We start from the raw sequence: 16,706 nt of genomic DNA on the forward strand, positions 1-16,706 counted from the left end.
TCTGCTAAGCTAAGATACACTCCCAGAGGGCAGCGGCATAGCGTGTGCAATGCTGCTAAAAGCAGCTAGCGAGCGAACAACTCGGAATGAGGGCCCATATGTAATTCTGCATTGCAATAAAACTGCTAAACGCGAGTGCTGGTTCTATGTTGCTTTTTTTGAAAAGTGTTATATATTAGTGTTTGCCTGTGGCAATGCTCAGCGGAACCAATTTTACAAAGACAATAGTACCATCTAACATTGTGATGTATATTTTATATTGTACACATTGGTCGCAGCAGCAAATTTGTTAGCAGTTGGGCAAAACCATGTGCACTGCAGGGGAGGGGGGGGGGCAGATATAGCATGTGCAGAGAGAGTTATGCTGGCCATACACTTGTGTGATTGCTTTTGACGCAAAATCGGTCCCGATTTCCCTTGAAGCTCAACTTGAGAGAAATCTCATCGAAAGTGCATTTTTAGTGTATTCGATGCGCATACAATCCTGAGATTTATCTCATGCCCCTAATGACCAGAAATCGGGTGAGGGGAAGTGGAGTGGCCAGGAAGTCGTCTCCTGTCTTCACATATCGCACATCGGGATGTGATAAATCGAAAGTGGTAAAAAATAAGAATTTACTTACCGATAATTCTATTTCTCATAGTCCGTAGTGGATGCTGGGGACTCCGTCAGGACCATGGGGAATAGCGGCTCCGCAGGAGACAGGGCACAAAAATAAAGCTTTAGGATTAGGTGGTGTGTACTGGCTCCTCCCCCTATGACCCTCCTCCAAGCCTCAGTTAGGATACTGTGCCCGGACGAGCGTACACAATAAGGAAGGATATTGAACCCCGGGTAAGACTCATACCAGCCACACCAATCACACCGTATAACTTGTGATCTGAACCCAGTTAACAGTATGACAAACGTAGGAGCCTCTGAACAGACGGCTCACAACAATATAACAACCCGATTTTTTTGTAACAATAACTATGTACAAGTATTGCAGACAATCCGCACTTGGGATGGGCGCCCAGCATCCACTACGGACTATGAGAAATAGAATTATCGGTAAGTAAATTCTTATTTTCTCTAACGTCCTAAGTGGATGCTGGGGACTCCGTCAGGACCATGGGGATTATACCAAAGCTCCCAAACGGGCGGGAGAGTGCGGATGACTCTGCAGCACCGAATGAGAGAACTCAAGGTCCTCCTCAGCCAGGGTATCAAATTTGTAGAATTTTGCAAACGTGTTTGCCCCTGACCAAGTAGCAGCTCGGCAGAGTTGTAATGCCGAGACTCTCCGGGCAGCCGCCCAGGATGAGCCCACTTTCCTTGTGGAATGGGCCTTGACAGATTTAGGTTGTGGCAAGCCTGCCACAGAATGTGCAAGTTGAATTGTGCTACAAATCCAACGAGCAATCGTCTGCTTAGAAGCAGGAGCACCCATCTTGTTAGGTGCATACAATATAAGCAGTGAGTCAGACTTTCTGACTCCCGCCGTTCTTGAAATATATATTTTCAATGCCCGGACCACGTCCAACAACTTGGAATCCTCCAATTCGTTGGTAGCCGCAGGCACCACAATAGGCTGGTTCAGGTGAAACGCTGACACCACCTTAGGCAGAAAATGAGGACGCGTCCGCAGTTCTGCCCTGTCCGTATGGAAAATCAGATATGGGCTTTTATATGATAAAGCCGCCAATTCTGATACTCTCCTGGCTGAAGCCAGGGCCAGTAGCATGGTTACTTTCCATGTAAGATACTTCAGCTCCACCGATTTGAGCGGCTCAAACCAATGGGATTTTAGAAAATCCAAGACTACATTAAGATCCCACGGCGCCACTGGGGGCACAACCGGGGGCTGTATATGTAGTACTCCTTTTACAAAAGTCTGGACTTCAGGAACTGAAGCCAATTCTTTCTGGAAGAAAATCGACAGGGCCGAAATTTGAACCTTAATGGACCCCAATTTGAGGCCCATAGACAATCCTGTTTGCAGGAAATGTAGGAATCGACCCAGTTGAAATTCCTCCGTGGGGGCCTTTCTGGCCTCACACCACGCAACATATTTTCTCCAAATGCGGTGATAATGTTGTGCAGTCACCTCCTTCCTGGCTTTTACCAGTGTAGGAATGACCTCTTCCGGAATGCCTTTTTCCTTTAGAATTCGGCGTTCAACCGCCATGCCGTCAAACGCAGCCGCGGTAAGTCTTGGAATAGACACGGTCCCTGCTGAAGCAGGTCCCGTCTTAGAGGTAGAGGCCACGGATCCTCCGTGATCATCTCTTGAAGTTCCGGGTACCAAGTTCTTCTTGGCCAATCCGGAGCCACTAGTATCGTTCTTACTCCCTTTTGCCGTATAATTCTCAGTACTTTTGGTATGAGAGGCAGAGGAGGGAACACATACACTGACTGGAACACCCACGGTGTTACCAGAGCGTCCACAGCTATTGCCTGAGGGTCTCTTGACCTGGCGCAATACCTGTCCAGTTTTTTGTTGAGGCGGGACGCCATCATATCCACCATTGGTTTTTCCCAACGGTTCACAATCATGTGGAAGACTTCTGGATGAAGTCCCCACTCTCCCGGGTGTAGATCGTGTCTGCTGAGGAAGTCTGCTTCCCAGTTGTCCACTCCCGGAATGAATACTGCTGACAGTGCTATCACATGATCTTCCGCCCAGCGAAGAATCCTTGCAGCTTCTGCCATTGCTGTCCTGCTTCTTGTGCCGCCCTGTCTGTTTACGTGGGCGACTGCTGTGATGTTGTCCGACTGGATCAACACCGGCTGACCCTGAAGCAGGGGTTTTGCCAGACTTAGAGCATTGTAAATCGCTCTTAGCTCCAGTATATTTATGTGAAGAGACATCTCCAGGCTTGACCATACTCCCTGGAAGTTTCTTCCTTGTGTGACCGCTCCCCAGCCTCTTAGACTGGCATCCGTGGTCACCAGGACCCAGTCCTGTATGCCGAATCTGCGGCCCTCTAACAGATGAGCACTCTGCAACCACCACAGAAGAGACACCCTTGTCCGTGGCGATAAGGTTATCCGCTGATGCATCTGCAGATGCGATCCGGACCATTTGTCCAGCAGATCCCACTGAAAAGTTCGTGCGTGGAATCTGCCGAATGGAATCACTTCGTAAGAAGCCACCATCTTTCCCAGGACTCTTGTGCATTGATGCACAGACACTGTCCCTGGTTTTAGGAGGTTCCTGACAAGTTCGGATAACTCCCTGGCTTTCTCCTCCGGAAGAAACACCTTTTTCTGAACCGTGTCCAGAATCATTCCCAGGAACAGCAGACGTGTTGTCGGGGTCAACTGAGATTTTGGAAAATTCAGAATCCACCCGTGTTGTTGCAGCACTACTTGGGTTAGTGCTACTCCGTCCTCCAGCTGTTCTCTGGACCTTGCCCTTATCAGGAGATCGTCCAAGTAAGGGATAATTAATACGCCTCTTCTTCGCAGAAGAATCATCATTTCGGCCATTACCTTGGTAAAGACCCGAGGTGCCGTGGACAATCCAAACGGCAGCGTCTGAAACTGATAATGACAGTTTTGCACCACGAACCTGAGGTACCCTTGATGTGAAGGGCAAATTGGGACATGCAGGTAAGCATCCTTGATGTCCAGGGACACCATAAAGTCCCCTTCTTCCAGATTCGCTATCACTGCTCTGAGTGACTCCATCTTGAACTTGAATTTTTGTATGTACAGGTTCAAAGATTTCAGATTTAGAATAGGTCTTACCGAGCCGTCCGGCTTCGGTACCACAAATAGCGTGGAGTAATACCCCTTTCCCTGTTGTAGGAGTGGTACCTTGACTATCACCTGCTGAGCAAACAGCTTGTGAATGGCTTCCAATACCGTCGCCCTGTCTGAGGGAGACGTTGGCAAAGCAGACTTTAGGAACCGGCGAGGGGGAGACTTCTCGAATTCCAACCTGTAACCCTGAGATACTACCTGCAGAATCCAGGGGGTCCACCTGTGAGCAAGCCCACTGTGCGCTGAAACTCTTGAGTCGACCCCCCACCGTTCCTGAGTCCGCTTGTAAGGCCCCAGCGTCATGCTGAGGGCTTTGCAGAACCCTGGGAGGGCTTCTGTTCCTGGGCAGGGGCTGCTTGCTGCCCTCTCTTACCCCTTCCTCTGCCCCGAGGCAGATATGACTGTCCTTTTGTCCGCTTGTTCTTATAAGAACGAAAGGACTGCGGCTGAAAAGACGGTGTCTTTTTCTGTTGGGAGGGGGTCTGAGGTAAAAAAGTGGATTTTCCGGCAGTTGCCGTGGCCACCAGATCCGATAGACCGACGCCAAATAATTCCTCCTCTTTATACGGCAATACTTCCATATGTCGTTTGGAATCCGCATCACCTGACCACTGTCGCGTCCATAAACTCCTTCTGGCAGATATGGACATCGCATTTACTCTCGATGCCAGAGTGCAAATATCTCTCTGCGCATCTCGCATATAAAGGAAAGCATCCTTTAATTGCTCTATAGTCAATAAAATACCGTCCCTATCCAGGGTATCAATATTTTCAGTCAGGGAATCCAACCAGACGACCCCAGCACTGCACATCCAGGCTGAGGCGATGGCCGGTCGCAGTATAACACCAGTATGTGTGTATATACTTTTTAGGGTAGTTTCCAGTCTCCTATCCGCTGGATCCTTGAGGGCGGCCGTATCAGGAGACGGTAACGCCACTTGTTTTGATAAGCGTGTGAGCGCCTTATCCACCCTAGGGGGTGTTTCCCAGCGCGCCCTAACCTCTGGCGGGAAAGGGTATAATGCTAATAACTTTTTTGAAATTAGCATTTTTCTATCTGGGTTAACCCACGCTTCATCACATACATCATTTAATTCCTCTGATTCAGGAAAAACTACAGGTAGTTTTTTCACCCCCCACATAATACCCCTTTTTGTGGTACTTGCAGTATCAGAGATATGCAAAGCCTCCTTCATTGCCGTGATCATATAACGTGTGGCCCTACTTGAAAATACGTTTGTTTCATCACCGTCGACACTAGATTCAGTGTCTGTGTCTGGGTCTGTGTCGACCGACTGAGGTAAAGGGCGCTTTACAACCCCTGACGGTGTCTGAGACGCCTGGGCAGGTACTAATTGGTTTGCCGGCCGTCTCATGTCGTCAACTGATTTCTGTAATGTGCTGACATTATCACGTAATTCCATAAACAAAGCCATCCATTCCGGTGTCGACTCCCTGGGGGGTGACATCACCATTATCGGCAATTGCTCTGCCTCCACGCCAACATCGTCCTCATACATGTCGACACACACGTACCGACACACAGCAGACACACAGGGAATGCTCTTATCGAAGACAGGACCCCACTAGCCCTTTGGGGAGACAGAGGGAGAGTTTGCCAGCACACACCCAAGCGCTATAATATATATGGGAACAACCTTATATAAGTGTTGTTCCTTATAGCAGCTTAAATATATCCAATATATCGCCAAAAAATGCCCCCCCTCTCTGTTTTACCCTGTTTCTGTAGTGCAGTGCAGGGGAGAGTCCTGGGAGCCTTCCTCACAGCGGAGCTGAGCAGGAAAATGGCGCTGTGTGCTGAGGAGAATAAGCCCCGCCCCCTATTTCTGCGGGCTTTCCTCCCGTAGATTTAGATATCTGGCATGGGTTAAATACACACATATAGCCTTAATGGCTATATGTGATGTATTCTTTTGCCTTAAGGTATTAAAATATTGCTGCCCAGGGCGCCCCCAGCAGCGCCCTGCACCCTCCGTGACCGCTTGGTGTGAAGTGTGTGACAACAATGGCGCACAGCTGCAGTGCTGTGCGCTACCTTCATGAAGACTGAAGAGCCTTCTGCCGCCTGTTTCCGGACCTTCAATCTTCAGCATCTGTAAGGGGGGTCGGCGGCGCGGCTCCGGGACGAACCCCAGGGTGAGACCTGTGTTCCGACTCCCTCTGGAGCTAATGGTGTCCAGTAGCCTAAGAATCCAATCCATCCTGCACGCAGGTGAGTTGAAATTCTCTCCCCTAAGTCCCTCGATGCAGTGAGCCTGTTGCCAGCAGGACTCACTGAAAATAAAAAACCTAAAAAACTTTTTCTAAGCAGCTCTTTAGGAGAGCCACCTAGATTGCACCCTGCTCGGACGGGCACAAAAACCTAACTGAGGCTTGGAGGAGGGTCATAGGGGGAGGAGCCAGTACACACCACCTAATCCTAAAGCTTTATTTTTGTGCCCTGTCTCCTGCGGAGCCGCTATTCCCCATGGTCCTGACGGAGTCCCCAGCATCCACTTAGGACGTTAGAGAAACAACATGCGATCACGCCCCCATTCCATAAATATTAAGTGCAGCACATAATATCTTGAGACGCGACATTTGACCGGCGTGCCCGCGCATCGCGTTAAAAGGTACCTTAAATGTGCATACAATCCCCCGATTTCTCTGACAGATGTGGTCAAAATAGAAGGATAGTACTGATAATCTCACAAGTGTATGGGCACCATTAGATATAGGTGGGGTTTGTTCAAATTGAAATCTAAATTGCAGTGTAAAAGTAAAGTAGCCAGTATTTACCCTGCACAGAAACAAAATAACCCACCCAAACCTAACTCTCTCTGCACATGTTATATCTGCCTCCCCTGCAGTGCAAATGGGCCCTCATTCCGAGTTGATCGCTCGCTGCCGTTTTTCGCAGCGCAGCGATCAGGTTACTACTGCGCTGCGCATGCGTATGCACCGCAATGCGCACGCGCGTCGTACGAGTACAAACAGCATCGTTGCTGTGCCATGCTTCTGGCGACTAATCCATTCGCACAACCGCTCGCAAGGAGATTGACAGGAAGAAGACGTTTATGGGTGTCAACTGACCGTTTTCTGGGAGTGGTAGGGAAAACGCAGATGTGTCCAGGCGTTTGCAGGGTGGGTGTCTGACGTCAATTCCGGGACCGGACAGGCTGAAGTGATCGCAAGGGCTTAGTAAGTCCAGAGCTACTCAGAAACTGCAAAAAACTTTCGTCCCGCTCAGCTGCACATGCGATCGCACACTTGCAAAGCGAAAATACACTCCCCGTGGGCGACGACTATACGTTTGCATGGCTGCAAAAATTAGCTAGCGAGCGATCAACTCGGAATGAGGGCCATGGTTTTGCCCAACTGCTAACAAATTTGCTGCTGCGATCAACTCTGAATTAGGCCCATTAATCACAATATTTCTTTGTAAACAATATTTGAAGTTTTTTTTCCAGGGATTAACACAAAAAAGGTGCTTGGAGCTAGTAACTCGTGAGCAATTAATGTAAAGCTGCCCATTGGAGAAGCATCTGGTCCTGAGATCTACGCTTGCGGTCCTGAGCGTTTGCCCCTGAGACTTGCTGATCCTCACTAAGGGGTATATACGTGGTATAAACATAGTCTCACCTGCTCCACATCCTGTTAGAATCTCTGCCTAAACTAGGTTCTTCTGCAGAGCAGTCACTTTAAGTCGGGTTCCATTGCATTATTTGGGCGGAGTCAAGTTCCTGAAAATATGATTGTAACACCAACTTCCAGTGCGCCGAGTGTCAAGGGTCTGTTTTTTCCTTTATTGCTCCTTTAGCTGATGTCATATTGAGATCATACATACCTCACTGCCTGTAACGAAGAAATGATGCGCCCAGTCCAGCCGGAGGAGGGTCCACCATTTAGACGACACACTGACAGAGCTCAGGCACCTGCAGAGCACGCCGGGAGATGTAGTCTACACACAGTCAGCAAAATACTGGGTGGTCAGCTGCTGTAGCTGCATTATAGAGAGTCTGAGAGCACAACTGTTCTACAATTAATTAGCTAAACTGTGCTGTTGATGCTTTGCTTCATTGTTCGCACAGTTACAGCACCCACACTGCAAAACTCTTTTAACTTTCCTAGTCCTATATCTGTGTACTAGGCCCCATCCCTCCCCTTTCCTCCCTCCTCCCCTCATCTCCCTCTTGCTCTTCCTTAGAACTATACCTCACTCTCTGCCAGACTGCCTCCTCTCTTGCTGCGGGTGGCAGGATCTGACATCACGATTTTGTGACTGTCCCTGGCATGAAAACCCAAGGAGGAGCCAACCTCCATGTGCTGCATTTCTACCATGGGCCCAAGTAAGTAAATTGTAATATATTCGTCACCCAGAGCCTGCCACACTCTCCATCTCACTGTCACCCTCTGTCCATCACCAACAACTTCTCTCCCTTTCACCAATTATCCCTGTCACCCACTGCCTCTCCCCATCATCCTCTACCTATCACCCACAGCCTCTCTCACTGTCACCCACTCTATGTCACCCTCTTCCTCTCCCCATCATCCTCTGTCCGTCATCCTCTGCCGTGTGGCATATTATAGACTTGGGGTGAGGCGGAGGAGGGTGGCCCAAAGCATATTTTTGCACCTGGGCCCACCACTCACAAGTTCTGTCATTGTATTTGTTATTTTTATTAAGGCCTCAGAAAATATATGGTCATATTGTAAGCACAAGACAAAGTAAGGTGCATAAATAAATAAATAAAAATACCTGGTAGATGTTATGATAGGTATAAATAAATAAAAATACCTGGTAGATGTTATGATAGGTATAAAGCCTGCAGAAATGTTCATTTGTTCCTGCCAGTCAGGATCATGCTTGATGGATAAAAGTTTACTTTCTGGACCTGCAGTGTTTAAACACAGGTCACTGACAGAATATCCAGCAATGGAGCCACCTGCTAATACAGAGAATGTATGTTATCCTTCCCAAACTTACATTTGTCTAACAGATGACTGTTCAAAGTCACAAGTCAAAAAGAGAAAGATTTGAAAATAAATGCATGGAAATAATGTAAATCTTGAACATGACTTTTTCCCCACTATATCTGTAGCCATGATTAGTTTGTACACCATAATTCTGAGCAGTCTACACCAAATAATCACTAATGCCGCAGTACATATTAGGGAATGAGTGTACGGTGCAGTGTGAAATAATACAAAAATGATGTGCAGTCGGGACTCAATTTTGTGCAACATACATAGGTGTAAAGTGCTTCCAAAAGTAATTTATCGGCATACGTTCAGGTCAAGTCAAAGTTCAGATCTCAATCCAGCTGAAAATCTGTGGCACTATTTGAAAATTGCAGTCCACAAGCGTCACCCAACTATCCTGAACAACCTGGAGCACATCAGCAGAAATAATGGGCAACAATCACTTCCATTAGTGTGCAAACCTTGCATATACAGCGCATCCGGAAAGTATTCACAGCGCTTCACTTTTTCCACATTTTGTAGCCTTATTCCAAAATGGAATAAATTCATTTTTTCCCTCAAAATTCTACACACTATACCCCATACTGACAACGTGATTTTGTTGTTGTTGAGATTTTGGCAAATTTATTCAAAATAAAAAACTAAGAAATCACATGTACTTAAGTATTCACAGCCTTTGTTGATGCACCTTTGGCAGCAATTACAGCCTCAAGTCTTTTTCAATATGATGCCACAAGCTTGGCACACCTATTTTTAGGAAGTTTCGCCCATTCCCCTTTGCAGCACCTGTCAAGCTCCATCAGGTTGGATGGGAAGCGTCGGTGCACAGCCATTTTCAAATCAGATTTAAAGATGTTATTGCAACAAAATTGGTTCTATCACATACTAGTCGTCAGTTAAAAAATAAAGCTGTGGTGTGCAAAACAGCACTCTAGGCTGGCAGAAATAAGGTTTTTGTTTTAGGCAAGATTGCTCTAAAAGCATGCTGTCTGAGCTATCTGGATGTCCGAACAGAAAAACAAGACCGGCAAGTATTTCTTAACATACACAGTCATTATGTCGATACCACAATGTATTATAAATACATCATTTTATAATATTTGATTTATTACAGGCGCAAAAATATTTATTTAAGACGTTGGCAACCCATATTATTCGTTGATGGGTGTACCAGTAATAATGCACACTTGTAGGATAGCAAATGCCAGAATTCATATGGGTACAAGACAGGCTGAAACAAAAGTGTTCCCTAAAAATGTAGAGAAACAAAATGTAATGTAACATACCTAAAATGAGAATACTTTGAAGAACAAATAACTAAAAAAAAAAAACTTAATGTTTCAACAAATTAAAATTCTTTTCTCTTTCATACTATGGGAAACACTGTTAAAATGAGGAATAGAGGCTCCGTTTGGACCCTAGCACTTTGAAATGGATTCTCAATGCTTTTGCTCTTCATTCCTCTGACCACCGTGTTAAGAGTGCCAACAGGAGTGTTATATTTCTGGTTCCTGTCGACGGATGGGTAAAGGGTTTTACACAAACCTGTTTTTAGTTGTGAGGTCAAACAATTTCCTTCAGCTCTTTTTTAATATGTTGTCCTTGAATATCTAGGTTCAGGTGTACATGTTCAAGACCGAGTCCTGAGACCTGCAATCGACAGCTTGGAGCAGGATGAGTATTTCAGATCCAGTGGCGTATCTATAATGGGTGCATGGTGTGCTGTGCACATGGGCCCAGGGGGACCCACACCCATATCTTGATTACTTATCCCTCCGGAGACCCATGTTGGTAGCAGCAGCATTATACAAATGATTGGGAAAATGATGCGACGGACATTTTCACAGCGAATTGTGCATGCGCAGTAGGATATCTCAGGAAAATGGCCACCGCGCCATTTCCCCAGAGACCTGTGCATGCAACTAGACACACAACGCCAGGGTGTTCTAGTGACCCTAGTGCCCAAAGTCTACTGCACTGCCAGCTAGAGAGGAGGGAGCCCAGACTGAGACTTGTCATGGGCTCCTTCTCTCTTAATATGTCCCATTAATGTCAAGGATAGTCACCTACATGATGCAATCTGGGTAGGCAAACAATGCTTTCTCAGATGTTTCCATCATATTACTTTTAGTTTTGAGCTCTCCCTCTTGGTCTGGCAACTAAACTGTGGGTGTTCATAAGGCGTTTATGGCAACATTGTTGAGGTCCAGCGTATGATGGTTATTCCTTATTTGAACAATATCTTGATCAAGGCAATTCCTGGTTCACAAACATTAAGAAATTGAAGCACAATGTAGGTCCATAGTTGGATTATCTTTTACCAAAACATACAATTTGATCCCTTCTCAAAGGCTGGTGTTTCCGGGATTACTGTTCGACAACAGACAGCAGAAACTGTTTTTTTTCCAAGGGACAGAGAAGATAGACCAGATGGGTAGCCTTTCATTTCTGCATGACATTTTATGTATCAAGATTTAATTCCAGGGCATTATAGATCAAATTCATTTTGAAATCAAAACAAGCTGCACCATCATCTGAATCTGGTAAGTCCTCTCTCATTGCACATGTCGGTCAGACCTTTGGTGGTTGATAAATGACAACCCATTTCAGGGTGCTAATGAATGCCAGCCTGTATTTGGGTTGAAGGGAGCTGTTAACCTTCATTGTTGGGAGTGGTTCTCAACTCTGAATGTGACAGATGGGGTCAGCCAGACACTGACATGATGACATTTCAACTGGACCACAAGGTGGAGTGGTTCTGCTAAACGACAAAGGATCCAGGACAGGATCCAAAGGCATTTCTGTAGATACCATGACTGTCTTTAACTGATAGATGCACACGTCAGTGGCAATGCTGACCCACGTTCTCCAAAAAAATCCTTATGGTACACTTACAGTTGATAACTCTATTTCCCCTAAGTCCACAGGATCCACAGGATAACATTGGGATATGAGGAAGCGACAGCGGTTTGGCACCAAACGATCAAAGCTTTCGGCCTCCCAGAATGCAACAGGCCCATCCCAATATCTTCCTGGCTCAGGCAATTCAGTTGTTTTCCAAAGCTCAAGGCAGGAGCATTATAGAGAGCCCTAATCAGGCGAGAAGAACACACATGCACACCCTTCCGTACAAGAAGAAAGAGGTTAGTAAATGAAAGGATCCTCAAATCAGGTGCGCAGGGTGGGATCCCTGTGGATCCTGTGGACTTAGGAGAAATAGAGTTATCAACGGTAAGTCTACCATAATGATTATTTCTCCTGCAGGGTCCACAGGTTTTCCATAGGATAACATTGGAATGTCCCAAAGCAATTTAGTGGTAGGGACGCTCCTGATTGGACAGGATTGAGAAGATGCTTCTGAAATCGTCATTCGAAGCCACCTCGCCAGGGTCTGCTTGTTAGCAGGCCATCCTCTCTTGTGAAATCTGTAGAGAATGAAGAGAGTGCATCTCCCACAGAAAGGTCCGGCCCTTGGAAGGCTGGGACTGCAATTTCTTTGTTAAGGCGGAATTTAGACACCACCTTAGGAAGATACCCAGATTTGGTTCTGAGAACCGCTCTGTCTGGATAAAAAAATCAGAAAAGGAGGGCGACATAACAATGCAGCTAAATCTGAAACTCTTCTAGCTGAAGCAATAGCCAGTAGAACTAGTACTTTAGCTGTCAACCATTTAAAATCCACTCGTTTTAGTGGTTCAAATGGGGCAACTTGAAGGGCCTTTAGGACTAAACTTAAGTCCCAAGGCACAGTAGGAGGAACAAAAGGAGGTTGAATATGCAGCATTCCCTGGAAAAAAGTGCGCACATCCTGTAGGTTAGCAATTTTCTTTTGGAACCATACTGTCAATGCTGACACTTGCACTCTCAAGGAAGCAACCCTTAGACTTTTGTCCATTCCTAACTGAAGGAATGCTAGGACCCTGGAAACTCTGAAAGACCTAGGATCAAATTTCCGGTCACTGCACCATTGAATATAGGCTTGCCATATTCGGTAATAAATGCGAGCTGAGGAAGGTTTCCTTGCTCTGAGCATTGTTTGAATTACCTGTTGTGAGAATCCTCTTGTTTTCAGGATGGAAGTCTCAAGAGCCGTGCCGTCAAAGACAGTCGATCCAGGTGCTTGTGATAGGAAGGACTCTTAGACAGTAGATCTGGACGTTGAGGGAGTAGGATAGGAGCATCCATAGACAACCTCTGCAGATCTGTGTACCAATGTCTTCTGGGCCAACCCGGAGCTGTTACTATCACGGCGCCCCTTCCTTGTTTTGCCTTTTGCATCACCCTGGGTAACAGGGCGATTGGTGAAAACACATAGGCCAGATGAAAGTCCCATCTCACTGACAGGGCATCCACAAAGATCGCTTTGGGATCCTTTGTTCTTGACCCGTATGCAGGAACTTTGTTGTTCTGACGGGATGCCATGAGATCTATCTCCGGTAATCCCCACTTGTCTACCAAAATGTAAGATATCAGGGTGTAAAGCCCATTCATTTGCATGAATGGTGTGTCGCCTGAGAAAATCTACTTCCCAGTTTAGGACCCCCGGAATGAACACTGCGGACTAGGCTGGATGATGAAGTTCTGCCCACTTTAAGAGTTTGACTTACCTCCTTCATTGCGTTTTGGCTGCAAGTTCCTCCCTGATGGTTGAAGTACGCTACTGACGTTGCATTGTCTGAGCGGATTTGGACTGGTTTCCCCTGAAGTATTTCCTTTGCCTGAATTAGTGCCATATATATGGCCCGAAGTTCCAATATATTTGTTGGCAGGCAACTCTCTTCCTTGGTCCACTAGCCCTGGAAGCAACTCCTTCCTGACACCGCTCCCCAGCCCTGAAGGCTGGCATCTGTTGTCAGAATTTCCCAATCTGATATCCAAGAGGGTCTCCCCTTTGTCCAGATGGGATGTCTGCAGTCACCAGGCTAATGACCTCCTTACTTCCAGAGGAAGGACCATAGTCTGCGTTTTTATTGTCTGATGAAAACCATTCCATTTGGAAAGGATCAGACGTTGCATAGTCCCGAGTGGAACTGAGCATACTCCACCATGTCGAATGTTGACACCATCAACTCCATTGCACGCATTGCTGCGAGAATGGATACCCTTTGACTGTGTAGCAGCTCCTGAATCCTTGACTGAATTTTGGATATTCTGTTCAGAGGTAAAAATACTCTCTGAAGACTCGAATCCAACACAGCCCCCAGGTGAGTCATCCGTTGTGACGGAACCAGAGACGACTTTGCCCAATTTATGAGCCATCCGTGTCTCTGCAAACAAGCTATTGTCTGCCGCAGATGACACTGAAGCAATTCCTGAGATTGTGCCAGGATTAATAAATCATCGAGGTATGGAAAAATCCTTATCCCCTGCTGACGAAGATCAGATGCCATTACCACCATAATTTTGGTGAACACTCTGGAATCTGTGGCCAGTCCAAGTGGTAGAGTTTGAAACTGAAAATGTTGCTGGAGGATAGCAGACCTGAGATAGCGCTGATAGGACAGTGCTATAGGAACATGAAGGAAAGCATCCTGGATATCCAGGGATACAATAAAATCCTTCGGCTCCATGGCCAAAATAATGGAATGTAAAGACCCCATATGAAACTGAGGCAGCCAAATGTACTTGTTCAGCCGGAACGACCTATTTGGCTTCTGGACTAGAAACAGGTTGGAATAAAAACCGTGTCCTTGTTGTGCAGGAGGAACTGGGATTATAACTCCTGACTGAAGCAACTTCTGAACTGCTCCTTGCAAAGCCCTGACCTTCGTTTCCACTGAAGATGGGCTGGTGCAAAAAAACCTTTGAGGAGGGTGTTTCTTGAAAACAAAAGCATAATCGTGAGATACCGCTTTTTGCACCCAGGCATCTGTGGTAGACTGCTGCCAGATCTGTGCAAACTGAAGAAGTCAGCCTCCCACTCTGGGGTCCCCCAGGTGGAGGACCGCACCATCAGGCTGATGGTTTATCTTCTGATTTGGAAGCCGGCCCTCAGGTAGCCCAATGCATTTTTGTCTTACCAGACTTGTCAGATTGAGACTATTTCCATAACCCTTTCCTTTTGCTGGGAATCTATGCTTGGATTTATGTGTGGAAGGAACTTCACTTTCTTGAAGCCTGCTTCTGACTCCAAAATACTGTTTAATTCTTAACCAAAAAGAATATCTCCAGTAAAAGGCAAAGACTCCAGAACCTTCTTAGATTCTGAGTCAGCTTTCCATGTACGTAGCCAAACCGCGAGCTGCTACTGCTGAGGCTGATGCCTGAGAGACAATTGTACCCATATCCAGGGCTGCTTCTGCTTCTCCATAAAAATAGCTGCCTGTTTGATATGTGCAATATGGGATTTTTGCTATCTAGATGCAATTGAAGGTCATCCTCCAATGCATCAGCCCAGGCTACCAATGCTTTTGCCATCCAAGCCGAAGACATGGCTGGTCTTATGATTGACCCAGACAAGGAGAAAATGGTTTTAAGAAAACCATCTATTTTCCTATCCGTGACATCATTTAATGTTGTTGAAGGCAGATGTAGTGTAGATTTTCGCACCAATCGGATGACATGCGTATCTACTTTGGGAGCCACCTGCCTTTTTAAACAGTCCCCAGCCGGAAGACGATAATGGGAATTCCATTTCCTTGGAATTCTAAACTTCTTACTGGTTGTAACCCAAGCCTCCTGCATAATTTGTCAGCTGTTCTGACCCAGGAAACTCAGTCATAACTATTTTGGGCCATTTAAACACAGGTGCCTTAGATTTTAGCAAAGACTCTGCTGCCTCCTCTAAGGCTAGAATGGCTTTCATAGCACTAATTAGCTCAGGAATGTCCACTGAGCTGAGACCTTCCTCCTTGTCTCTGTATGCAGACCCGGAGTGCGATGAGTCCTCATCCTCCAACGAGTCCTCATCTGAAACATGTGTAAACTGTGAAGATGTTGTTTCATATCTATGTGATTTAGTTACCACCGGCCTTTCAGCTTGTTTCTGTTGAGAGGCTGCCAATTCCTGTACTGGATGTGATAACCCCCAGGTGGAATGTTGCATGTAAGGGTTAATAGGGTAACCTATCCCTGGTATAGGAGCTGGCATTATCCGCTCAGCTATACTGGAGAATAGTAGCCCATGGGGGTTCAACCTGAACCTGTGCCTGCCTCGGATTATTCAAGAGCCTTTGGTGAAAGCTAAAACAATTTGCACATAATCCATTTTGAACCAGATCCTGAGAGGTTAACCCAGATTTGCAAGACAAACATGACATGAGTGTTGGTGCTGCTGTGGACAGTGTATCCTCCTCACCCTTGCCTCTCTTAGACATGATAAATAAATCACACACCTTTACAGTGTAATCTACACAAATGGTGACTGCAATCACTTTAAAATTTGACATACAAAGTGACATACAATACGATCCAACCCTGCTTTTCACCAGCATTGAGGATCAGAATACACAGAAACTGACAGAAAATAGTAAAGTCAGCAATCACACTAGCAATCAGTCACAGTTTATACAATAGTATAATAAGCAATATGAGCACTTAATCAACTCCAGATACATTTCAAGTATGTAGGACATATTACTGCATTACCTTATATAGGAGTTTAAACGTATTCAGTCGCACAGCGAAAGTAAACAGCAGCAATAGTTTACAGACTCATATGCATCAGGCACTTATCAAACTATTCGTACCAAAGGTAGATATAGACTTAGTGTTGTATCACCCAGCTCAGGATACAGGTAAACTTCACCCCGCTTCCAGGATTGATCAATACGTTAGTGAGCGCTGAGTGGATCCAGACACTATTAGTGTACACAATCGCTCTGTGAACCTACAGTGAACACAGACGCCCAAGTGAACACCGACGCACCAGTCATACAGCTGCCTATACTGCGACTTGGTCTTTTTCGATACACAGCGTCTCGGATGGAAGCGGGAACTCAGTTCATGGCGGGAAACTCGGAGGAAACTGGTCATG

General features: G+C 46.1%; 1 protein-coding gene across 6 annotated transcripts in view; it reads right to left on the reverse strand.

Annotated features, from left to right (window-relative positions):
- FAM234A (family with sequence similarity 234 member A) overlaps positions 1–16,706 on the reverse strand; it is a 173,420-nt gene that overhangs the window by 46,983 nt on the left and 109,731 nt on the right. For 5 of the 6 annotated variants that reach the window (XM_063934207.1, XM_063934202.1, XM_063934204.1 and 2 more), the window contains one exon: positions 8,547–8,697. In XM_063934207.1, coding sequence (XP_063790277.1) covers positions 8,547–8,697 — 151 coding nt within the window. The remainder of the gene's footprint in view (positions 1–8,546; positions 8,698–16,706) is intronic. The other variant, XM_063934206.1, reaches the window with a different exon arrangement.

This window comes from Pseudophryne corroboree, chromosome 7, assembly GCF_028390025.1.
Source record: "Pseudophryne corroboree isolate aPseCor3 chromosome 7, aPseCor3.hap2, whole genome shotgun sequence".
NCBI lineage: Eukaryota > Metazoa > Chordata > Amphibia > Anura > Myobatrachidae > Pseudophryne > Pseudophryne corroboree.